The sequence below is a fragment of the Emys orbicularis genome, chromosome 7 (genome assembly GCF_028017835.1).
Source record: "Emys orbicularis isolate rEmyOrb1 chromosome 7, rEmyOrb1.hap1, whole genome shotgun sequence".
NCBI classification, from domain to species: Eukaryota; Metazoa; Chordata; order Testudines; family Emydidae; genus Emys; species Emys orbicularis.
This window is the reverse complement of record NC_088689.1, coordinates 22,361,747-22,388,734: the sequence shown is the minus strand read 5'-3', so window position 1 is coordinate 22,388,734 and position 26,988 is coordinate 22,361,747. Positions and strand designations below refer to the sequence as shown.

The 26,988-nt window shown below is 42.2% G+C and overlaps 1 protein-coding gene across 1 annotated transcript in view; it reads left to right on the top strand.

The window, feature by feature from the left end:
- DHX32 (DEAH-box helicase 32 (putative)) overlaps positions 1–23,528 on the top strand; it is a 50,983-nt gene extending 27,455 nt beyond the window's left edge. Inside the window, 6 exon segments of the mRNA XM_065407600.1 lie at positions 1,514–1,540; positions 19,481–19,531; positions 19,534–19,633; positions 19,635–19,688; positions 20,577–20,716; positions 23,311–23,528. Coding sequence (XP_065263672.1) covers positions 1,514–1,540; positions 19,481–19,531; positions 19,534–19,633; positions 19,635–19,688; positions 20,577–20,716; positions 23,311–23,528 — 590 coding nt within the window.
- The last annotated feature ends 3,460 nt before the right edge of the window (positions 23,529–26,988 follow it).

Here is a 26,988-nt window from a genome sequence, read left to right as displayed (position 1 = left end):
GTGGTGTTTGGATTTTGACCCACATAAGGTTCAAAGCAGGAACTGCAGTTCAAGCTGACAGCACTGCAATTTCATCAGTTATTCTCAGGGGACTTTAGCAAATGGTGAAGATCATGAGATTTTACTAACTCACTACTGTAACATAATCTCTTGAAGGGAAGTCCTCACTGTGAGATAATCAACCTCATCCATCTGTCAGAAGGCAAGTCACTCAACCTGCTCTACAATGTGCTTTTATGTTGTCTCTATAAGTAATTCTTCTGTACTTTGCAGTAAACAAGGTAGTCCTTGACCCTAACTAATGTGCTGCTGGCTGTTTTCCCCATTAGTTATACTGGAGTTTTTACTCTCTTAATGGATAGTAGCTTGACCTCCATTGTGTTCTTAGAGTTAGAAAATAAAATAAGCTATTTACTTTATTATACAGATTTTAGTTTATTCCTCTAACAGCTTGCTTCCTTCAGTACCGAACTCCCAAACAGTCTGAACTCCTCAGTGCTCATTCTGGGCCTGATCAAAAGCCCACTGACACCAATGACAGCAATGGATTTTGGATTAGGTCCTCTGATACTACCTACTTCTGTGCTAATTTCTAAGCAAAAAGGGGAAAGATTTTGTCCCTTTTATACATTCACTGGCCACACCTCTACTCAGTGCTTATTCCATATAACAGTGGTTAATTCCCACTGTTGGGTGCTATTATGGGGAGCAGAAAGAATTTGTCTGCTGAGAGTGGATTAGGTCTCAGGCATACAATAGCATCCCATTTCCCCCCTGCTAGATACCTGCCTGACAGAAGCAAGGCACATGGGTCAGTCAGGGGCTCAGACAGGAGGAACTAGCACATTAACAGCAATGTGAGAAAGTGGGGCCAGTTTGGTGATAGATGAGAAGCATAAAGCTCCTGGGCTCTTGAGGGGAATCTTCTGACACACAATCCAGAATACCTTGTTTGACAGAAGTAGTCACTGAGTATATTTAGCTTCCATCCCTCAGTTTAGGCACATTCTAGTAAAAAGAAAATTCTAGGATAAATAAATGCCTTGTATGAATGCAAAAGAAGTTATGCTTGTGCAGTAGGTGGAATTAGTAGAGTTATATTACGGAAAATGCTCAGTACTGCTAGACCTAGTATAAAAGTAGCATTATAGAAATGGAGAGGGTATCAAGGATGAATAAAACACTAGAGGGATTTTAGGATCTTCTGTTTAGGAACTGAGGGAAAAATTTGGTCTGTGTTTATGGAAAGATAAAGGATAAAGAGGGAATTTTGCTAATATGTACAAGATTGTAAAGTAAACAGAGACTAGGTGGTTCAAGGCTATTTGGGATATGGTCAGATATAAGATAGCTACCGCCAGCTAAGAGAACACGAGTGTGTGAACTCAGGGTAAAGAACAGTTTGAGGCATTTTGGTGGGGGGGGGTGGTAACTATGAAAAATAAGTTAGGCAAGACTGTGGAACAAATGAAAACTGTGGAGTAAATGAAAGAAGAGATTTATAGATTCCCAGGCCACTGTGATCATGTAGCGTGACCTAGTAGATAACACAGGCCATAGAACTTCCCCGAAATAATTCCCAGAGCATATTTTATAAAAGAACATTCAATCTTGATTTAAAAATTGTCAGTGATGGAGAATCTACCACAACCCTTGGTAAATTTTTCTCTCAATATTAAAAATTAGCTCCAGTCTGAATTTGTCTAGTTTCAACATCAAGCCATTGGATATTGTTAGATGTTTCTCTGCTAGATTGAAGAAACCACTATTAAATATTTGTTCCCTATGTAGGTACTTATAGACTGTGATCAAGTCACCTCTTAACCTTTTCTTTGTTAAGATAAATGATTTGAGGTCTTTGAATCTTTCATTATAAAGGCAGGTTTTCTAATCCTTTAACCATATTCATGGTGTGACGGGTTGGATCACAGAAACCCCATGGGAGCTGCCACCCGATGTGCTAAGACTACTTCTACACCTGCTTTCCCTGCCAGCTCGGGACCCCAGCACCCTGTCTTGCTGAGCCAGACACTCCCGTCTGTTCCAACAAAGAACCAGGGTCTGAATTACTTGCCCCAAAGCTGCAGGTTTACCTGAAAGCAGCTAACAGAAGTGTTCCCGTCTTTAACCCTCAGATGCCCAACTCCCAATGGGGTCTAAACCCAAATAAATCCGTTTTACTCATAAATTGTTCGCCCTTTATAACACTGATAGAGAGATATGCACAGTTGTTTGCTCCCCCAGGTATTAATACATACTCTGAGTTAATTAATAAGTAAAAAGTTATTTTATTAAATACAGAAAGTAGGATTTAAGTGGTTAGTAACAGACAGAACAAAGTAAGTCACCAAGCAAAATAAAATAAAATGCGCAAATCTATGTCTAATCAAACTGAATACAGATAAGATCCTCACCAGTTCCAGAATGCTCCCTTTGACAGACTAATCTCCTTTTACCCTGGGTCCAGCAATCACTCACACCTCTTGCAGTCACTGCGCTTTGTTCCAGTTTCTTCCAAGTATCCTGGGGGGTGGAGAGGCTCTCTCTTTAGCTAGCTTAAGACAAAATGGAGGGGTCTCCCAGGGGTTTAAATAGACTTTCTCTTGTGGGTGGAGACCCCCTCCTCACTCCTATGCAAAGTCCAGCTCCAAGATGGAGTTCTGGAGTCACCTGGAAAAGTCACATGTTCATGCATGACTCACAGTCTTTACAGGCAGAAGCCATTGTCCACATGGTATCTTGTATGTCTTCAGGAAGACTTCTTATGTGGATTGGAGCATTCCAAGATGCATTGTTCCCCAAGTGCTTCCTGATCGGGTACTTAACCTTGTGAATTCCTTCCTAAAGAAGCTGACCAAATGCCTCACAAAGCTTACTTAGAAATCAAGCAAGTATACAGCCAATATTCTTAACCTCAAGTACAAAATGATATATGCGTACAAATAGGATGAATAGATATAGTAGACCAAACATATTCCAGATATGTCATATTCCCATAAAGCATTATGGGGTACAGCATCACACATGGCTCTTCTCTGAACCCTCTCAAATTTATCAACATCCTTTTTTGATGACACCAGAACTGCAAACAGTATTCCAACAGCAGTTGCTCTAGTGCCAAATAAAGAGGTAAAATAACCTCTCTACCTCTATGTGAGAATCCCCTGTTTATGCATCCCAGGATTGCATTAGACCTTTTGGCCACAGCATCGCATTGGGAGCTCATGTTCAGCTGATTATCTGCCACCAACCCCAAATATTTTTCAGAGTCCCTGCTTCCCAGGATAGTCTCCCATCCTGTAAGTATGGCCTACATGCTTTGTTCCTTGATATACACATTGACATTTAGCCATATTAAAAAACACATTGTTTGCTTGCACCCAGTTTACCAAGCAATCAAGGTAGCTCGGTACTAGTGACCTGTCCTCTTCATTATTTACCACTCCCCCAATTTTTTGGTCATCTGCAAACTATAAAATAAAAAATAAATAAATTAATTAATGGAGATATCCCATCTCCTAGAACTGGAAGGGACCTTGAAAGGTCATCAAGTCCAGCCCCCTGCCTTCACTAGCAGGACCAAGTACTGATTTTGCCCCAGATCCCTAAGTGGCCCCCTCAAGGATTGAACTCACAACCCTGGGTTTAGCAGGCTAATGCTCAAACCACTGAGCTATCCCTCCCCCCGGGGAGGGATAACTAAACTATCATCCATGATTTTATGTTTTCTCCCAGGTCACTGATAAAAAATGTTAAATAGCATAGGGCCAAGAACAGCTCCCTGCAGGACCCTTCTAGGAATGCACCCACTTGATGATGATTCCTTGTTTACAATTACATTTTGAGACCTAGCATATAGCCAGGGGAAAGGTTGCAGGGTTTCCTGGACTCCTTCTGTCTTAAGGTGTCCTATGTTACTAAGCTTTTTTTTTTGACGTGTTGCTGTTTAATTTGTTCAGCTCATGGCTCCCCAAACTTTTTCATAGTGTGGGCCACATGGTAACAGATTGTCTCATAGAAGTCATCTCCCCTCCCATTCACAATTGTGCAGCCAATCTCCATGCCCATTAGTGATTAAATAAAATCCTAAAACTACTCTCCATTTGCCCCCAGCAAGCACTCTGTAGACTACTGTTGGGTCACAGACAGTTTGAGATTTGCTGGTTAAATACTCTTGATTCAAAGAAACAGAACTATTGTATTAAACTGATTTTTGTGTGTGCCAGATGGCCACTGTAGAATATTTTTGCAGAGCATGCTTCAATAGCTGAAGGAACTGCATCACCCTGCTGGCTTTGTAGTTAGAGTAGACACTGCCCTGTGAGACACCAAGTTCAGTTTCTTATTCCATGTGGGCCCAGTCCTGAAAGTTGCTGAGCACACTCAATTCCCCTGGCGTTCAATCAGAGTTGAGGGTACACCCCACCTTGTAGGAGTGGGCCCTGCGCTGGGAAATACTTAGGCAACATTCAGACTCCGAGATCAGGAAGTGCCTCACATCAAGGTGCAGCAACCCCTGTAACTGAGCAACGCGGGGTGCTGATGTGCTCAAAATGAACCTGCAAACTTTCTTAGCCAAAGCAGGGTGCTGGAGCCCAGAGGGTGGCAGGGGACAGATGGGAGGGGGGAAGTTTTGGTGGTACTCTTCTAATCTCTGGCCACACACAAAGCTCCACCCATCTGGGATGCCACTCACAGTACATTGTGCAGACACTCAAGATATAATCATATAAAATGTAGGACTGGAAGGGACCTCAAGAGCTCATCTAGTCCAGCTCTCTGTGCTGAGGCAGGACCAAGAATACTTAGACTATCCCTGAAAAACATTTGTCTAATCTGTTCTTTTAAAAACGTCCAGTGACAGGGATTTCACTACCTCCCTTGGTAACCTATTCCAGTACATAGGAAAAGCTTTGTAACTATAAGAATAGCTAATAGCTAACTTAAGTCTCCCTTGATGTAATTTAAGCCAGTTACTTCTTGTCCTATCTTCAGTGGACATGTAGAACAACTGATCACCATCCTCTTTATGACAGGTTTCAGGGTGGTAGCCATGTTAGTCTGTATCAGCAAAAACAAGGAGGAGTACTTGTGGCCCTCTTTATATGTCTGTAAATGAGTTCACTCACTGCTGGTTGCCCCCTTGTGGCCAGGCTTGGGATAGAAGCTCTCTTCTCTAGCACTCCCCGGCCAATGGTTGCTCCAGCGCTGTGGTGATTTTTCTTCCACTGACTCAGCCGTCCAGCTGGGTCACCCTCTTAAGTCCACCCCTCCAGGGTCACCATTGTCCACACAAAAAGTCCCCAAACATCTTTAACACAACCAAAGTCCTTATGCCCTCACTGGGACTATTCCTCACACTGTCTTCAGGGCTTAGCCTGCAGCCCCCCTGCTGGGCTCGATAACTCTTGTGATAGGCTTGGGGCAAGTAGGGGTCCCACCCTCTATTCTAGGTTCCAGCCCAGTACTGAAAAACTAGGTCTGCTCCTTTCCCTGTGCTGCAGCTTTCCCTAGGCCACCTCCTATGTAGCTTAAGTTCCCCTCTAGATTTCTCTGTCTCATCCCTGCTTTAGTCAGAGTCTCTCCTGGCCTAGAGAGCTTTTCAATCTCTCCTAGGCCTTCTTACCTGGAGAGCTTTCTTTCCTTCCTGCTCTACCTATCTGGCTCTTGCTCCAGTTCTTTCTCCCAGCTAGGCCTTGTTATCACTTATACCTGGCTCTCTCCATTTACCGCAGTCACCTTGTGTTCTTTATGGGGAATTGCCTGATTCCCCTCAGGTGAGGCTCATTCTGTAATCAGGTTTGGTTAGCCCCAGGCTTTTCAGCCCATCGGGCAAGCCACTCTGTTACACAGCCCTCAAAAAATTTGAACAATGTTATCTGGTCCCCCCTCAGCCTTTTTTTCCTAAAGACTAAACATACAGGTGAGTCTCATCTTACGCTGGGGTTACGTTCCGCTGTCAGCGCGTAAAGCGAAAATCGCGTCTAGTCAAAATTACATTGAGTGTAATGGCGGGCGGAATTGCACGCACTACAGGTACAGTATTTAAATTGTTATTTTTCTCTTTTGGGGGGGGGGTTGTTTTTGTTTTTGCCGACCGCACAAAGCTGAATTTGCGCATGTTAAATGCGCGTAAGATGAGACTCGCCTGTACAAAAATATTTCCTCATGTCAGGTTTTCTAAATCTTTTATCAATTTTGTTGCTCTCCTCTATACTCTCTTCAGTTTGTCCATATCTCTCTTAAACTGGACACGCTAATCCAGCTGAGACCTTACCAGGGCCAAGTAGAACAGAACAATTACTTCCTGTGTCTTAGAAACAACACTTATGTTAATACACCCAGAATATTAGCCTTTTTTGCAACTACATCACATTGTTGGCTCATATGTAATTTGTGATCCACTATAACCCCCAAATCATTTTCTGAAGTACTACTGCCCAGCCAGTCATTCCCCGTTTTGTATTTGTGCATTTGATTTTTCCTTTATAAGTGTAGAACTTTGTACTTGTCTTTATTAAATTTCAATGTGTTGATCTCAGACCAATTTTCCGGTTGATCAAGGTCATTCTGAATTCTAATTCTGTCCACTGGAGTGTTTGCAACCCACCCACCTCTAGCTTGGAATAAATCACAAACTTTATAAGCATACTCTTCACTGCATTATCCAAGTCATTAGTGAAAATGTTAACTAGTACTGGACCCAGGACAGATCCCTGTGGCTCTCCACTAGATACATCCTCCTAGTTTGACAGCAAACCATTGATAACTACTCTGAATACTGTTTTTCAACCAATTTTGCACCCACCTTATAATAATTTAATCTAGACCACAGTTCCCTAGTTTGCCTGTGAGAATGTCATGTAGGACTGTGTCAAAAGCCTTATTAAAATCAAGATATATCATGTCTACAGCTTCCCTCCTATCCACCAGGCCAGTAACCTTGTCAGAGAAGGAAATTAGATTGGTTTGGCATGATTTGTTCTTGACAAATCCATGTTGGCTATTACTTATCGCCTTATTGTCCTCTAGGTGCTTACAAATTGATTATTTAATCATTTGTTCCAGTATCTTTCCAGGTATTGAAGTTAGGCTGGCTGGTCTGTCAATGCTGCTGCTTAACTCCACAAGGTTCCTTGAGCTGGGCCTCTCCTTAGGGGGATTTGAATATGCCCATTGGGTCTCCTAGGCTCCTTGGTCTTGGATCCTTCTTGACCAGGGGCAAAAAATAAATAGTGGTATCTCCCAAATACCACTCACTTGAGGCAGCAAAAGAAACAGCACTGAGAGGAAATTGTGCAGAGCTATGATGAAATCTTAAAAATATCAGCATTGTTAGTTGTCATCACTAGGCATCTGAGTTAACACCTCACTGAGCTGAGTGGGACAATTCACATTTCTCAGAAGTATTGTTCTAGGCTCTCTACAGATTCATTTCTGCATCAGTTATGCTCAGTTCATATTTTTGAGACTTCCTTCACAATCATAGAACTTAGAGATTTAAAAACAATGAAACCTGAGATTCTGCAGAACAAAATAGTAGCTTCAGAGAAGTGTTGGGATGGAATATGGACACACAGTAGCTGTTTCCAACCCCTGGCAAATGAATAGGAAAGTCAGTCCTCCACTGAGATCCCTCAAAAAAAAAAAAAAAAAAAAAGCAAGATTCATAATATAACAGAAATTCAGTAAAGACCATTATCCTGCAATCTATCCTCTGTGATCAACACTAGAAAGCATCTACTAGATCTAGCTTAAACAACTAAAGGAACAGAAGTGTAACAATAACACATTTTGTTTCACACACAATATGCACATATGTTTTCTGCTGTGCTTGGGGGGAAACAATTAAAGTGTGGATTAACTCCAACTCATCACTGTATTACGGAAGCAACAAACATGTCATGCTTACAGCTACTGCATTTGATTCAGGTTACAATTGAAATGAGCAAATGCAGCAAACTTGTTACTCTTTTTAGAATTCATGAACCAGATGAAAATGGCATTGATAGCCTAAAGTGCATTATTTGAATTCCTGCTCCACCCCAATACTGAGATCTTTACATTTTTATCTGTAAATCAGCTGGGTCTTCAGAGCGTTATATAATGGGGTAAAAGAGCTGCCTGCCTGTGGATTACAGCAGTAAGTCTACTCATTTATAAAGCATTTGAAAATCCTTGTTGGGGTTTGAACATGGCTTAGTGGTTTTAAAATCGTAAAGTCATACTAATATTACATAAGAGGGTGGGAGACATACAGCAGTTTTCAGATTTTGCATTCATACAGTGGCTATCACAAACAATTTCATGTTAGAGTCCCATGTTGATGGACAAGAATTTATGCTGCTTGATCCATAATATGTGTGAGAGATATGCTGTTATTGTAACTCCCTGTGCACTGAGAATATATTCCTACATTTCCATGTTAACAAGGGTTGAACAAATGTGCCTCATTTCAAATTACTTTGTAGACAAATTTTATCACATTTTAACTTAGAAAACAAATTGTAACAAAGACAGAATAACACAAAATAAAAAATGAAAGGACTGCAACAGATTGCCATATAACAAGGGCTTCTCCTCAAAGATCAGATCACAAATCTGCCATAAAGAGGTAACGTTGTAGCCATGTTGGTCCCATGGGTACAACAAGGCAAGAGAGACAAGGTGGGTGAGGTAATATCTTTTATTGGACCAACTTCTGTTGGTGAGAGAGACAAACTTTCGAGCCACACAGAGCTCAGACCTGAAGAAGAGCTCTATGTGGCTCGAAAGCTTGTCTCTCTCACCAACAGACGTTGGTCCAATAAAAGATATTACCTCACCCACCTTGTCTCTATAAAGTGGTTGAGTTCATTCACCAATTGTATATTTTTTATTTGCAAAGCTGTGTGTGTGTGTGTGTGTGTGTGTGTGTGTGTGTGTGTGTGTGTGTGTATAAAATCTGACTAAACAGCTATTACATATATCCTAACAACCTGCCTCCTGAGCAAAAGCACATAGATTAGATTAGATATTGGATATTGTAGTAGGGAGAAGGAAAATGGGAAAGGGAAACATATGCAAAGAATTGGAAGAGCTAAGACACAGGCCATAGGCAAACATGTGCAGGGCGAGAGATGGACCAGGCAGCCGGGAAGCATACAGAGGAGAAGGAAACCAGACAGCAGAGATGCACATGATGGGGAGAATTGGAAGAGAAACAAACAGAACAGGAGGGAAGGAAGAATGAGTCAGGCTCTGGGTTCGAGACAGTCAGACTGGTGGTTGGAGCAGTGGTTCAGAACGGATATCAAGGGCTGAAGCCAGACGTAGAGTCGGGACCGGGCTGAGGGCAGCGCTGAAACTGGGGTCCGGCTGTGTGTCAGAACCCAGGTCAGAGTTTGAGGATAAGCCAAATCAGGATCATAGTCGGAGTCTGGAAGCAGACTGAAGGTCAAAGCCAGATTGGAGTCGGTCCCAATGTCTGGGGGGGTTAGGAGGTGGGTGAAGGGGTACAGCAGATCAGGAACAGGCCTAGAGCAAGAGCAGAATATGTCATGGACAAGGCTGTAGCAGGCTGGAACATGACTCAGGCAAGGATGGGGCAAGAAAAAGGAGAGGATCCAAGGCAGACTGGATGCCTAGGGAGTCTGTAACACTGTGAGATAGCAGAAGCGTTCCTAGCCAAGTGGTGATGCTGCACAGACTATCTGGTGGTGAAGGTGAAATACCTGTCCCTGGGGGTCATCTGACCTGGGCCTGCCCAGGGATAAACTGCTGCAGCATGCCTACCAGATGAGACACAGCAGGCTCTGCTTGAGGGGTAAGTCATTGTAGCTGAGTGAGCAGCCTTGGTCCTGCTGTGGATCTACCTCACATTATCCCCCCACTCCCCTCATGGGGCCTCACAGGCTTCTCTGGGCCAGGTTTGTCGGTACGGGACTGGTGAACTCATGGAGCAGGTTGGGGGCATGGATGTTGTTCATCGACTCCTGTGAGTGCTCCTCCAGCCCATAAACTTCCCAGTCCATCAGGTATAGGAGCTTACCTCAGAGGATTTGACTCACAAGGTATTCTTCCTGACCATGCACTGTGACCAGAGGAGAAGAAGCCTACGTTATCTCAGCAGGAATAGGGAGTGTTCTTTTTAGGCAGGGAGACAAGGAACATGGGGTGTACTCACGTCATAGGGGGTAGCTGGAGGCAGAAAGTGACTGGATTAATTTGGTGGGTGACAAGGAAGAAGCTGAGATACTGGTAGTTGAGTTTGCAGGAGGGATGGGAGGTGTCCATGTGTTGCATGAAGAGCCATACCTCATCCCTGATGGTGATGGGAGCATTAGCCTCACTGTGACAATCAGTGAACCACTTATATAGTCTGCCTTAGTGGCATCCATTTGGGATCTTAGCTCCTCCTGGATATGATGGAGGTGTTCAGTCAGGTCAGAGGTGGCAGGGATGTGGAACACTGAGGGTAGGGGTAGGTGGAACTGGGAGTGGGAACCATAGTTGGAGAAAAAGGGGTTTTGGTGGATGGACTTTTGCTCAGAATTGTTATAGGCAAACTCCACGAAGGGCAGGAGTTAGACCCAGTCATCCTGATGGAAATTAATAAAACACTGCAGGTATTGCTGTAAACCTTCATTCAGCCACTCTGACTGTCCACCTGTCTGGGGATGATAGGCTGTGGAGAGGCATACGTCAATGTCTACGAGAGTAGAGAGCTCAGGCTAGAAGTGGAAAATGAACTGTAGTCCATACTCTGACATGATGTTGGAGGGTAACCCATGAAGCTTGAAAACATGGTTGAAGAAGAGATAGGCTGACAATTCTGTGCTGGGGATCTTGCAGCAGGGCACAAAATAGGACATCTTGAATGGGAGATCTACAACTATGAATATGGTGCTGTGGTTCTGGCAATTAGGGAGTTCCACAATAAAATCCACTGATATGGAATCCCAGGGTCTGGAAGGGGTAGGTATGGGGACCAAGGCACCCAGGGCCTTAGTGTGGGAGACCTTTGTATTGCCACATGAGTTGATGTATGACCTCATGGAGGCATGCAGTCTGGGCCAGGGTGGTGGGTTCTGATGATCCTTCCTTGCCATCAAGGTACTCCCCTTGCAGGAGAGTGCATCAGGCTTGCCATTGCAGCCTCTGGGCTGATAAAGTAGCCTGAACTCAAAGCAGGAGAAAAAAGAGACCATCAGATCTGGTGCTGGTTGAGAGCCTTCACAGATCACAAGTGTTCTACGTTTTTATGATCAGTGAATATCTGGACAGGGAAAGGTATGCACTCCAAGTGGTGATGCCTTGATGCCAAAGGCACCCTTGATGGTTAGCAGCTCTGTGTCATAGATTTCATTGTTCCATTCCATGGGGTTTAGCTTTCTGGAGTAGAATGTGCCTGGGTGGAGAATGCTCGGTGACCCCTGTGGTTGTGACAGTACTGCTCTGATGACATAATAGGAAGCATCTTCCTTGACAATAAAGGTCATGGATGGGTCCAGATGCTTCAATATAGGTGCAGAAGTGAAAGCTTTATTTATTTGCTTGAAAGCTTGTTGGGCTTCCAACAATCAGATAAAGGCAGAATTCTTTCAGAGGAGTTGGGTAATTTGGGCACGACTTGGGAGAATTCCTTGATGAACCTCTAGTAGAAATTTTTTGCATTTGGATAGCTGCAGCAGCAGTGCTAATTTAAAGGTACAACAGCAAATACAGGCTTTGCCCGAGCCAACCACTTGCCCATCTGGAGGAAGTTTGACCCAGAGCAGGTGGAGACTACTGACGGCAGTATGCTGAGCTCCGGGCTTGTTTCCTACAAGACCACACCTCTCCAAATTGAGATCTGGGACTACCATGAGATTATGCAGGTTGACTTGATCCTTTTGCCGTACTTTCATGTCATATTGCGACTCTCCTAGCTCTCCCTCCACAACCTGAGCACTTCCTGGGGAGTGCAGGGGGTATGGTTTGACTCTGGGTTTTGCCAGCTCTGGTGCCTAGGAAGATCCAGCCTGGGGAACACAGAACTGGTCCCTGGGAAAGCATCCTTCTGCTTGGTTCTACATCAGCATCAGGAGATATTGGTTCCTTAATTCCAGCCACGATGGCAATCTTGCAGACATGTTCGATAAAAAGAATGCTGATGTCTTACCCCCACATTGACTCTACAACTGCCCTATAGACCCTCAGCCAGGGGAAAAGATCCTTTTGGGGCATATTTACTCTTTATCAGAACTAAGCTCAAGACTCTACGAGATTACCTGGATGAGAATCTGACTAAAAACTTTGGCCCTCCAAATTTCACCAGTGCCCTGGCCACATTCCAATATTTCATGAATGATATCTTCAAAGATATCCTAGACCAGTTCATTCTGATATTCTCATCTCAGAAAACTAGACTCTGCACAACCAGCACATCTAACAAGTGCTGGAATGCTGCTGGAAAAATGTGAGTTCAACCACTCCACCACTGATTTTCTGGGTTATGTCATGTCACTCGATGGGATGAGTATGAACCCACAGAAGGTTTCCACCATTGTGGACTGGGCTACGCCAAATACCAGCCAGAACATCCAGTGGTTCCCACTCCTCTCAAGTGCAGCGTTTGGCTGCAACTGAGGATTGAGCCCCTAAATGTAAATGATCTATTATAATTTATATTTTAAATTAATAGTTTTGGTACTGGTAGCACTGGAGCATGACGTACACATAACCCCACCCCCCCATCAGAAGGGTGAGAAGGGGATGGAGAGAAATGAGTAGTGGAGTGAGGGAACTGAGACAAATGGTCCAGAGAAAGGAGGATCCCAGAGTAACTTGGCCTAAAATAAAAAAAACAGCTTTCAAACACATGTAGCATCTCTGTGGCTTTAGTTTCCTACACAAGAAGTAGTGTAGAAAAACATCATGTTGCGGAACTATGATTAGTCTAGCAGTTCTACATTACTGAAAAAATTGCTAAGGCAAAGTGTAACACCGACAGACCCTGGTCATCGGTGGGCAAGACTGAACCTGAGACCTCTGGAGCTTAATGCATGAGCCTCTACTGCATAAGCTAAAAGCCTCATGCCTGTTAGCTAAGGCTGTAGATCAGACTCATTACTCTCTCTCTCTCTCTAAGTGGTCTCAGTGCCACTACACAGGACAGAACATCACACCCAGAAGGTGTGTAGGTTACCAAAGCAATGTTTTGATTCATTGTCTGGCAAACCACAAGCTGCTTATCTCTGTTCAAAGCCTGTGTCCCTCCACCAAAAGCTCCTATCAGCTCTAAAACCATTATAGGTATTTTTGCAGAAGTAAAAGATCTACCAAGGAACAGGTATTGTACATGCACCTCCGAAATTTTCAAAACATAGGAAGAAAGAACAGGACCCAGCATTGTGCAACTTAAATAGGTAGTGTCAAATCTGATCCTCTAAATAGGCAGCAATTCAAACTGGTGGACTGGAACTGAGAGACCTAGCTTTCATTCCCAGCTCTGATACTTATTTACTATGTAACCTCAGGTAAATCACTTAACCTATTTGTCTCAGTTTCACCATCTATGAAACAGAAATAATCATACTTTTCTACTTCATAGGAAGGTTGTTTAGGCCATGATGCTGCAAAGACTTATACATTTTAGGTATACGTGATATATGGTACCTGAATACCACTTTAGGTGTTTAGGTGTGTAGGTTCACTTTAGGTATGTGAGTTAGTTCAGCTGAAGTCAATAAAGTTAAGCACATGCATAAATCTTTGTAAGACAGGGGACATAGGGCTAGATCAACAAAAGAATTTAAACACCTAACTGCTACCTTAGGTGCAATATCTAGGCACCATCAGGATCCTCAAAACTCACACTCAGCTGCTGCCTGAAGTCCCCTAGGTGCCTAAAAATCTGCCGATGAGCATGTGCACAGCCACCTCAGTCTAGGCATCCAGGTGCCTATCTCAGGCCTAAGACCTACTGGTATCCTCAAACAATGCATTCCCCCACCTCTCACACCTTCAGGGCCCAATTTGGTAGGCATGCTCAGAGCATGTCTAAACCAACACATAACAGCCACTGATTTGAGGAGGTGCTGCCACTTCTCACTCCCTTTTAACTTTTAGCCAAGTGGTTAGAAGACTCACCCAGGACCTGGGAGACCCAGGTTCAGCTCCCCTCCCCGCTCTGGCTGATCTGGAGAAGGGATGTGCACTTTGGTCTTCCCCTGAAAGAGTGTCCTAACCAATGGGCTATGGGGTATTCTGGGGAGCAGGCTTTCTCAGTCTCTCTTGAAGCAGTTCCATTGTGTATAAATAAAATAAATATGCCTTGGCACAGAGGCATTAAGAATGTGGGTCTCCTACCCTCCAGGTGAATGCCCTAATCACTGGGCTATAGAGTCATTCTCATTCTATTTTTTTGCCTAATGAATATTTATGTATGTATAAACAGTAGAACAGCTTCAATGGGACAGATTGAAAAAGACCTGCCATAGAAAACCACACAGCCCAGCGGTTACATCAAGCAGAGAGGGAACTAGAACCCAGGTCTCCCATATCCTGGGGGAATGCCAAACCACTGGACTAAAAGTTATAAATGAGGAGTGGAGCGCTTAACTCCAGGAGAAGGTTCATGGCTCTCTATCCCAAGTGGAGATAGACACCTAACTGCCTTTGAGGGGCGGGGCTTAGGCCACAGCTGTCTCCTCAGCTTTTCACATAGACTAGCTTAGGCAGCTCTCCATGGAGCATGCTGGCTTTTGTGGGTCCCATTCTTAGCTGCCTAACCCTCCCCATGCACTGTAAAAGGGAGACTAAGCACCTAACTAAGGAGCCTAAGTACCTTTGTGGATATCTAGCCCAAAATGCTTGTGAAGCACTTTGAAATCCTCACTATTGAAATGCTAAGCATTATACGTAATGACATTTTTGGGTTGCAAAGTCCACCTACTTACTTATACACTTATTTTCCAAAACAACTGCTTCCTGGTGTTTTTCCTTTAAAAATGATCTATGACCAATTCAATATGAAGTAGCCAATGTACACAGGCAATGGAAGAAAAATATCTGATAAAGAAACACTTTGCATTTTCAAAGTTACAGAGATGTAACAACAAGAAAAAATATGTAAACAATTACCGAATTCTCCATTTTCCTTTTAAATTTGTTTTTGTAGAAGTAGCAGTTGAGTCACAAAGCCTTGCAAGTTTGCCTTTAGGATAGCAATAGAACTAGCTTTGGCAGGCAGTCCCGATAATGACATTTTTCTTATTGTTAAAAACCTTTTTTATAAAACAATGCTGATCCCTATTCTTTTAAAGAAAGCCTTTCAAATATAAGCATTTATGCTGCTCTTGTTTGCCTTATTTATGATGGGTTTTATTTAATAGGAACATACCATAAAGAATTCTCAAATGAACATTTGCCATTTTTACAATGGCTTTTTTATTGGCTGCATTTGTGCCTGAAAATGCAAACTAATATCTGAAAATCCCTTCCATTTTTTATTGTATTACTGTTCCTTCACCTGTCTAATCTGCATTTATTAACTTGCCCTTTCTAATATAATATTTTTTTCTGTTTTTGTTTCTGTAACACTGCTTGCAAAATCATAAAGCCATTCCTGCTTCTAAACTTCATGGCAACTAACTCTGCGGCATAAAAATGCAAAGCACTTAAGGCTATCCAGGGACTGAAATTGGCTGACAACCCAGATGCTTATAAGGATGACAGCCATATATTGTGTATCTTATAATGCAAACTGCTTTTTTGATTTATAGAAATTAGTTTTCCATGATTCCCTGGTAATTACTTTAAGTCTGAATAGCTATTCCCCTGCCCGATCTTTTTAATCTTGTGTCAGTATTTTCTGTCACTGACTCTTGTTCTCTTCCCTGTTCATCAGCTATTACTTTTCATTTCATGGCTCAGTGGTAAAACTCAAACTTTTTTCCTTATTATATATCCAACCTATTTTCTTCTCAGATGCTTTGACTTTCTCAAGGTCTCATTTATTATCATGTTAAATCTTGTACGCCCACTAATAAATGCTCCCAGTTACTATAAATCCTGAATATTGTATAGATGGGGACGTGAATTCTAATATTAAATACAAAACAGATCCAAAATACTGATCTCTACATAAACACATAGCATCTGAGTAGAATAAAGTGGTTCATTTGCAAGAAAATGCTGTTCATGTTTTTAATTTAACTATGGGCACAACACTATGGCGAAGTTATGCATCACATTATTTCAGGGTGAACCTTGTAAAAGGAAAAGTAAGGGAAATTAATAATCAAAGAAGACTTAAAAATAGACCTTTTTTTTACTTGTTTTCTATTTTACTGATTTTCCTTAACTCATTGCAGCCAGCTCCTCTCAGTGCAGAGTCCACTGTTAGCATGGATGCACTATATGAACCATCAATGTAAAAAAATAAAACTTTTCAGTTTCCTCCTTCTGGTTCAATAGATGGATCAGAAGCAGTGCTGCAAGTGATTTCTAGTCCTCTATCAGTGAAGATGTAAGTACAGATACACATTATGTATGTGTGCATTTATTTCTCATTAAGTGATTCATGGAAATTTGTATGTAAATTGAGAGCAGCCCTTGGACACCTGGAAAGTTGTCAGTACAGCCACTGGTGTCTCGTAGTTTCCACAATGAGGAAAGAGGATCAAATCCTGATCCTGTTGAATTCAGTGGGATTTGCCATTGACTTCAGTGGGACCAAGATTTAGTCCAGTACCCAAAAGACACAAAGAGGAGAATCAAAGGCTCTCAGGTTTGAAAGATGAGGATGCTGTTGTGATGATAATGGAACAATTGTGAATTTGAATGAGCTGGAAGTCAGAAAGACTAGATATTGGCACAGCCTAGATCTAAAATCCCCCCCTCAGTCTTCTTTTCTGAAGACTAAACAGACTCAGTTTTCTTAATCTTTCCTCATAGGTCAGGTTTTCTAAATCTTTTTTGTTGCTGTCCACTGAATTCTCTTCAATTCTTTCTTAAAGTGTGGCACCCAGGACTCGAGCTGATGTCTCACCAGTGCTGAGAAGAGTGGGGCAGTTACCTCCCATGTCTTACATATGAAACGCCTGTTAAAAAACACCCCAGAATATGAAGCTTCTTTGCAACTGCATCACATTGTTATCTCATATTTAATTTGTGATCCACTATAACCACAAGTGCATTTTCTGCAGTGCTGCTGCCTAGTCAGTTATTCCCCATTTTATATTAGGGCATTTGATTTTTTCCTTCCTAAGTGTAGTACTTCGCACCTGCTGTTATTGAATTTCATCTTGTTGATTTCTGACCAATTGTCCAATTTGCCAAGGTAATTTCGCACTCTAATCCTGTCCTACACAATAATTCTGACCCTTTCCAGTTTGGTGTTATTTGCAAATTTTATAAGCATAGTCTCCACTTCATTATCCAAATCATTAAAGAAAATACTCAATAGCACTGGATCCAGGATAGCCCCCTACAGCACCCCACTAGATATCAGTTTCCAATCTGACAGTGAACCATTGATAACTATTCTTTGCACATGGTCTTTCAACCAGTGATGCACCCACCGTATAATAATTTCATCTAGACCACATTTCCCTAGTTTGTTTACGAGAACAGCTAGTGCAAATAATATCCTAAGTCAGAAGGTGATCTTACTTGAGAGATAGATTGGAGTACTTTATGCCTAAAATCTGGCTCTGGATTTGAAGTCTACTCAGAAGTGTTTAATGAAGGTTTAATGAATGAGGCCATTTTGCGTCTCTGACGATCTTGAGGGTGATAGTCTCAGCTATCTTGATCCTTGAAATAGAAAGGCATCTTGCTGAGTATGCTTTTGCTGGCAGTGTCAATAAATCATGTTATGAAAGGTTTTTAGTGAGCCACTAATGGAGACCATACACCCTGACAGTTCTTTCTTCAGACTGTGTAAGTATTTAAGTGAAAATGCATGTGATCATTTCAGCCTTAAAATCCAATGTTAAATGCACACACAAACATAGACCTCCCAAATGACTGCTCATGGCAGGAACTGCACTTACTCTCTTCTAATCCCTGGGATGAGGAAACTGCCATTCTAGTCTCCATCCCCCTCATCTACCATTGTTCTGACTCTCTACCTATCCAACTGGCCCTTCGCCTCAGTCTCCTCCACTCTCCTCTCCCTTTCTTCTCACTCAGTTCCTATCCCAGCCCATGTCACTCCCTGCTACCCACAGTCTCCTGCCATATTCTCCCTCCTTTTCCCCCTCAGTTTTCCGTATCCTACATTCCTCTGTCCCTCTAGTCATTCTCCCTACCCTACACATATCCTGTCCCTACACATTCCCCTGTTCCCACACTGTCGTGCCTAGGTCACACATAATAAATAGGGGATGGCTATCTTGAAAACAATGGGGGTCAGTGACTATCTTTACTAGAAACAGCCTCACTCCCACCTGCAAAGGCTATACGGAGATGGCAGCTGTCTGTGGCGAGAGCAGCCTGTGCCTTCAGTTCTGTGGAAACAATAGGGAAGGGCAGCCATTTTTGGTGAGCACAAGGAGATCATCCTCATCTTTCTTCTGATACTTGAGCAGTTATTAAAAAAAAACAAATACAATCACAGGGTTCACAAAAAATACTGGGAAAGTTGGCAGCTCTGTAAGAGCTTGCCCTTGGCTTTCCTCTTTGTTGGCTTCTCCCTGTATTCAATCCTCTTCTTGGAATCATCCCAGTATCTTTTGTCCACTTCCACTGAAAAGGAAGCAAGCAAAAAGAAACAGTTGGAGTCAGAAGGCTGAGAGCTATGCTCCATGCTTTCAGGAGAGGAGGCAAAGAATTCTGACTGGAGTCAACCTATATTATAATCCTGCGGCATTCACGAATTCTTGTCTTCTGGAAGCTGCTCTGATACTTTCAGCAAGATGGGGAAAATGGAAGGCCATCAGCACAGTCAGTGTTTGCACTATCTATAGGTACAAACTATTTTTAACCCCTTATTTTGTGTATAAAGCTGCTCCAGTTTCCTGCCCCTGGAGAATTTAAGCATGTTTTGGAGCCAAGATCTATGCAGAATAACCTGCTGTAAATTCTACCATTCATTTGCTTGGGTAGGTCAGTTTCAAAAATAATTCATGGTTCCCCAACATACCCTTTCTTTCTCTTTGCTAAAAGCCACAAACTCCTCAGGTATAAAAAGCATCAGCAATACCTAAGGTGGCTGCTGCTGTGCAGAAAATTTCTGTTGAATAGCTTTGGAACCTTAGGCCGAAGAAGAAAAGGGGAAATATTTGCAATATAAATTTAATTTGTGTATTTAGCTGCAAAGGATCTGGTGCCCTTCCATTCATTCCTCTTGTGATAGCTTCCTTTACGCACTTTCAGATCGCTGACTCCAGTCACTTTTACATAAGGGAGTATATAACTGAACTATTGTGCTAGGATGTGAACGTCATACGTTCAATTATATGTATCCATGTATGTTTAACACATTTAACATTATTTGTTCCCCCTTTTCTAGCTCCTGAAAATCTGATGCAGGCTTTAGAAGATCTTGATTATCTGGCACCAAGTATAATGATGGAAACTTTTTTGAATTTGGAATAATTAGGTCAGAGTTTCCTCAGGATCCACAGCTGTCAAAGTCCATTTTAGCTTCCTGTGAATTTGACTGTAATGCTCACCATTGCTGCCATGGTAACAGGAATTCCTAAATAATGTTTTAGTGCGTGGCACTTGAGCCCCCAGCCCAAGCCCATACAGGCTCATTTTAAAGTCTAGTATTGTCATACAGGCCCCAGAATCCACTATTTAGCTATCGAGAGGCTCTTCAAATTCTTGTCTACTCAAAGCGAAGATCTCTACAGCCCAGTCTGTTTTTATTCTGAGTATGCAGTGAAACTCAAGTTTTGCATGAATTTCAGTGAAGTAATGAGAATCATTGAATTCTATGCTCCAAACACAGCATTGATTTCCAACTTTTTATGAGAAAAAGTTCATTTTGAGGAGAGAGATTTTGTGATCTCATTATATTCACCTGTATTTAGCAGAGACCATATTAGGGAGAAGTTCTTGTGAAAAATATTATTGGACTATTGACCGACTAGAAATTCTTTTGTCAACTTATTTCACCCCTTGGAGGACAAAAGACTTTAATTTATAAATTCCATCACATCACTTTATAGAACAAGTAGGCTGGTGTTCATTCCATGCCATTCTAATGGATCAACAGTGGGCCCTACTTTTGAACACATAAGATCTGGAAACAGAGCATTTGCATTTGAGGGCTACTAACTCTAGAATTTGCTTTTATTGTTGGCTTGATAGAGCCTACTGTTGACCCATAACAGCATAATGGAAGGCATAACTATTCTATTAAATGTTACCCTGCAGGGGGTATTGTGGGATGTATGAACTATTTATTTTGATGTTTCTGCTGGTGTGGTTTTTAATAGTCTATGTGCACTTCCGATGTTATATTTAATCCTTTAAATAGATGAGAAGACTCAAGCATGTACCCATTCCATCATTAGTTTTAACACCAAAAAAACACCCCCCAACCTAATAGCACAGTACCATGTTGGCTTAATTTCCCCCCCCTCCCCCTTTTCTAAAAGCACCTAACATCCATCCCCTGGAACAGAGGAGGATACTCTTACCTGCTGTCAAAAAATCTTCCACTCCACAGGAGATCACTATACTCTTATCAATGTCTACAAGGCCTACAAAGATACCAGCACAAACTCCACAAGTCAATGTAAATGTGTACACCACACAAAAAATACAGCATAGATCACAAAGATTTTAAAGAGACACAAAATTCATTGCTAAAGGTTGGCTCATTCTAGGGCATTTTTGAATAATTCTTTCAAGTTGTTGCTAGACTCATTTCAATTCACAGGGGGTAAAAAATAAAAAAAAATGACCCATAGTAGGTAGATATGACCATTTTAGCTTGTAAGGCCTATTTGTTTGTACAGAAGCCAGGACAAATGATCCCAATTCTGACTGAGCTTTCTAGCCACTAGCACAATAATAATTAATTTGTACTACCATCGCACCTAAGACCCTCTGTCATGGACCAGGGCTCTATTGTGCTAGGTGCTGTACAAACACAGAACTAAAAGATTGTCTCTGCCTAAAAGAGCTTACAATCTAAGTATAAGGCAAGGGATAACAGATAGATAGAGACTCTGAGGTGTAAGAATACAAGGTAGCAGAGCACCAGTGACTTAACTGTTGTCAATTTTTTTGTAGACATCATAGCAAAGGAGGGTTTTGAAGGAGTGAGGTTGAGCCTCTCACTTCCAGAGCACCCCTCCTGTCAAGATAGGGTGTTGCAGGTGTTCTTTCAGTCTAAGGCCCCCTTCATCCATCCTCCAGCCAGGTCACCTCTCAGTCCATTTTGCTTCCAGGGTTAACGGAGAAGTCCAAAAACAAGAAAACCCAAAAGTCTAATGGCCTCTAAGCCCATTCCTTGGCCTCTATTTGGAACTCATAGTTCTTGACCTTTTTTACTCTTGATGCCTGTACTTCCCCTCTTGGTCTGGGGAAGTGATAAGGATTCCAGCCCAGGGACCCTGTTTAGCAATATTACTTGCTAATTAGTTTGCCTGTGTTAACACAAGTTTCTTGCTCTGTTGCCTCTGTGCTTGGTTCCTTGTCACACATTTCTACAAGCTTTTCAGTGCCATGGTCATGTATTTCTATTAGGTTCTGGAGTTGTTTCTCAATGCCCCACGTGCTTCTGCCAATATTTGTCTTCTACCAACCTCGTTGGCCAACTCAGCGACCTGTTGCTCAAGGGTACGCTGAATCATCCTTAACTTTAGCTATGGCCTGTTCCGATTTCTTCTTGTAGTGGGGTGGGGAGGAAGACTATTCTTCTGTAGCATGAACAGATATCTTGCTTCCTTCTATCTCCTTTTCCAGGCCTTTGTTCCGCTCAGCTTCTTTACATACTTGTTCTTTGACATAGCTCTTCTCAGTTTCTGCAAGCTCCAACCTAGCATTGAGACTTAGCCTTTGGCATTTCTCTTCTTGCAGCAACCCTTGGGTTGTCTGTAGGCAAACCTTCAAGTCCACCCTGTTACAAAGATGATGACTTAGTTTTGTGGACGTTTATGAGGAGCTCCTTCCAAGCATGGGAGAAAGTATGAAAGTGCTCGTTTGAAAATTTAACAAATCAGTAATCATTGGCCAATTGGAAGCTGGACTTGACATTTCAATAGTGAATGTGAGATGATAGGTAGGGCAGGGATAGACTGTGAAGGGGCTGGAAAGTGAAACCCAGCAGTTAATGTTTAATGTGATAGAGAAAAGGGAACCAGTGGAGGGATGAAACCAGTGGAGGGATGTTTGTGCCTCCCTCACAAACACACACAGCCCAGTCTAGGTGGCAGTTAGATTTTCAAAATTTTGATGCATATTTTATGCTGGGGTTTATTTTGTTATAACTAAGGACTAAAGGGATGATCTGGTCACTGAATTCGGGAGAGAGATTTAATGGGTACTTATAAATTTTCCCCCCTTTATTATTTTTTGTGGTCTCCGTTTTACTCAAGGCTCCAGTATTTAGTCTATGTAAGTTTGTGCCCTCTAATTGTAAAGAGACACAAACCTGAAATGGTTAGGCAGCCTCAGCAGGCTAAATTCAGGATAACTTTATAGATATCTTTTGAACAATAAATCTGGATATTTGGATTTTCTGTTCTGAGTAACTTTCATTTTGGAAGATGTAACTGAAAAACTCTATAAAATAAAAAAATATATAGAACACTAAGTAAGGACTCAGGATTGGCCCACTATGTACTTTAGATGCAAGCTAAATGAGGCTAAGTTTTCCATGTGGCTCTTGGCCTCAAAATTTGGGCTGCTCTGTCAGAGACAGCTGCTCATTCCCACTCTCCTTTTAAGCTCTTGCACAGATACAACAGCATTTTATCCAGGAGCCATGTCTCTGTGGATGGGAGCAAGTGCCAAAGGGGTCATCTACTTATTCTGCTACATCACATTAATATACTTCCTACTCCCAATCTGAATTGTACTTCACGGCAAAGCAACATGCCAGGGATGGCCAAACCTACTGGCCCTCCGAGCCACATACGACAATCTTCAGAAGTTCGAGAGCTGGGGCACACCTGCTGGGAGCCGGGCGTTGGGGCTTCAGCCCCGCGGGAGGCATCTGACAGGGCTCGGGACTTCAGCCCCGCTCCTGCTGAAGCCCTGAGCGCTGGCAGGTGCACCCCGCAGGGCTGAAGCCCCAAGACTTTAATGGTAAAAGAGCCGCATGTGGCTCAAGATCCAGACTTTGGCCACCCCTGCAACATGCTGTCACTTCTTCTTCCTCAGACTACGATGTTGAGAAATGGTGTCATGATTATTTCCTAAGCTTTTCTGCACTGAGGAGGGCAGAAGTTATCAGAGCTGAACTGGCAGAGATTGTGAAATGTATTGAACTTCCCATTTCAGAACCTGACTTTGAATCAAAAGAAAATACGCTAAGCATAAAGAAACTTCTCTTATCTGGTTACTTCATACAAGTAAGGAAAAAATATGGTTTAGTATAATTCTATAGATATGAATAGAAGACAGCACAGTATTTAAGTTAAACAAATTGCTATTAAAGAACTTGAAATTAAGCTAGATAATAGTATTCCCTTGATTCCTGCAAAGGATTACTGGTACACTTTCATTCCATTTATTCAAATACTTATGATTTATCCAACAAATTTCTCTTATAGTATCAGCCAAGTTCACTTTTGTTTCAAAGCTGTCATTAATTAGTGTATTTTTAAAATTCTTCTACCCACTGTACTGGAAACATTTGTAAGCCATTAATTCCTGAGAAGATGTGACCAATACTCCACATACTCTAGCCTTCTCGTCTGGTATTTATCTGCCACAGCCTGATGGCTCACTAGGAAAGGGAACCTCTGTCCACACATCCATGTTAGAGGCTGAGAGGTGATGTAGGTTCCAGAAAATCTTTACCCTTCAGCACCTCTCGTTACAGGGTTGTTTTCTCTTTGGGGTTGTCTGAATGAAATTACCCAAAGAATAATCTTAATTCCAACCAAATTTACAACAGAAAGACAACACAAAAGCAGCAGTTTGTTGAACATTTTTAGATTTACATTCCTCCTAATGTAAACTAGAGGAATCATTCTCAGTTTAGCTATAGAAAAGACAAGACGGTGAGTGGCTTATAGCTGGAGCCCTACCAAATTCACGGTCCATGTCGGTCAAAAATCGTAAAATTCATGATTTCAACTATTTAAATCTGAAATTTCACAGTGTTGTAATTGTAGGGGTCCTGACCCAAAAAAGAGGTGTGGGAGCGGTCACAAGGTTATTGTAGGAAGAAGGTACTGCTTACTTCTGCGCTGCTGCTGACGGCAGCGTTACCTTCAGAGCTGGGCAGCTGGAGACCAGCTCTGAAGGCAGGAGCCCTGCCAGCAGTAGTGCAGAAGTAAGGATGGCACGGTGTGGTATTACCACCCTTATTTCTGCCCTGCTGTATGCAGAGCTGGGCTCTCAGTCAGCAGCCGCTGCTCTCCAGCTGCTCAGCTCTGAAGGCAGCGCAGAAGTAAGGGTGGCAATACCGCAATGCCCCTAAAATAACCTTGTGACCCCCCCCCCAACTCCCTTTTGGATCAGGAAACCCAATTTGAGAAATGCTGGTCTCCCTGTGAAATCTGTATAGTATAGGGTAAAAAGCTTACAAAAAAACAGATTTCACGGGGGGTGACCAGATTTCACGGTCCGTGATGTGTTTTTCATGGCCGTGAAGTTGGTAGGGCTATATACTTATATCCCCTTTGAAAACATTCATTCTTCTCTGACTTCTCTGGTCTTCCTGTCAGCATGGCATTGCTTTCCAGCAAGAAATGACTCCCTCACTCACTCTGCTTATCAAGACTACCTCTTTACCCTCCCTAATCCATGGCAGCCAGCCCCATTTCCAAACTATGCCCATCTGCAGCCATACCACTTCCTAATCACCAAATCAACTGCCGGGACTCTGACCTCTACCTTTCTTGAGCTGGATCCTTGAAGGATGGCAGAACACGTGCATGTGGAGGGGAAGTGTTCAGTTATGAAAGTGTTCTACCAAGTAGATGGTACTCTACCTTTACGCCTGCCACACTGGGCCTATCAGCTCAGGAGCCTTCCCCACCTTGCTCTCCGAATCCAGACATGCCAAATCAGAAAGTGAAAGCAACATCTGACAGAAGCTCATAGAATCATAGGACTGGAAAGGACCTTGGTAGCTCATCTAATCCAGTCCCCTGCATTGAGGCAGGCCAGCTACAATGAATGAAGCTGATAAACTGAATTAAAAGCACCCCCTCAAGCTGTGTATTAACTACATACAATGCACATGAAGAGTTGAGGCAGAATACATTGACAGTAGTGCAAGAAAGTTAGGATCTGGACAATGGTCTACAATTATTTCTATGACAGTAGCTTTCCTAGTATGCATTAGGTCCTGTCCAGCTATACAGTACTGGTAAACCAACCCCTACCACACAGAGTTCATGATCTAAAAAGGCAAACAAACAAAGGATTGGATGAAAGACCAAATAGTCAGCTGATATTTATAGAAGGGGAAAAAAGTTAACTTAAAATGGCACTTGACCTAGCCATATTACTTGGGTAAATCCTTGAATCAAACTATGATAGAAATGGATTTTCAGGAGGAGGAGAAAGGATCTCACCTTATGAGGTTCAGTTTGTTTTTGTTCTGATGCACAGGGGAGGAAGAACCAGACTTTATAGCCTGGTGGTTAAGTCACTGGTCTGGAGATGCAGGTTCAAAGTTCCTGATCTGCATTATTTGGAGCAGAGACTGGAACCTGGATCTCCCACATCCCAGCAACCTAACCACCATATTACAAGAGACAGTCAACTCCCGCTCTCTCGTTCTGACCCAAGAATCCATCCTGGTCCTTAGAAAACTTCCTGACTAAAAAGTTGTCAAAACATAAGTTTCCAAAACATTTTGGTTCTGATAAAATAGCATTTTTCAACAAAAGAAACTTTAATCAGAAATATTTCTGCCAGCTCTCCTTATGGTTTTGTTTGAGAGAGGGGTCCAAGCATAACCAATGCCCCTTCTTGGTGGTGTGAAAGTGTGAAGATGGTCATGAAAGGAGAGGACAAACTGTGTGTATAAGTGCATGTAGTGGGACAAGACTGGCATGGTGAGGAGTTATTTTCACACAGATTTCATAATCTGTATAGGAACATATGTGAAAGTGCTTGGAATTTGCAGCTTTTGCTGGGTCCAGTTCTATTTTGTTTACATTTACTGGTCTATGCTGTGTCTTTGCATAACACTGTATGGTATATTGTATGTATACCAACCTTTTATTAAGTTTTTCACTAAAAAAAATAATACAGGAAATCAGACTGTACATTCCCTATATCAGAGTGTACCTTCTGTAAGCCAACTGCACCTTCCCGTGCATTCAATACATCTCAAAGTCTGTCATTGTAATTGTACTCAATCCATTTAAAAAAGAATGTCCCTAAAATGATTAAACATGCATTTCTAAAAACGGAAAATGTATTTTAGTTCTTCTTTGGTCTTAATGCTAAAGCAGCAAGATTCCTCTATTAAAATAATTTAATTGAAGAAAGTTAACCAGTTTTTCCCCCCAAAACGACACTTCCAGCAAATGCTTTTTTTATATGCCTATGCAACCGAGTCATCCCATACAACTGCCAGGAAAGTTTCCCTCTGACTTCTCCTTCCCAGGGCTCTACAGAATGCACCCTCTCTCTCTATTTTGTTGAGCATGCTGTGCACTCAAATACAGAAAAACTCCATAATTAATATTTAATGTGATTTGCAGCACTGGGAACTGAACCCAATCACTCCAAGTGCAGGCTGAGCACGTTAATTTGCAAGTCTGCTTCGAGCATAAACATACAGCTACATTTTGGTGGCAGTTTTTCTTTTTGAACTAAACCTAATACCAATTGTTGATGCATTAAATATGCAGTTTCACCTATCACTGGCTC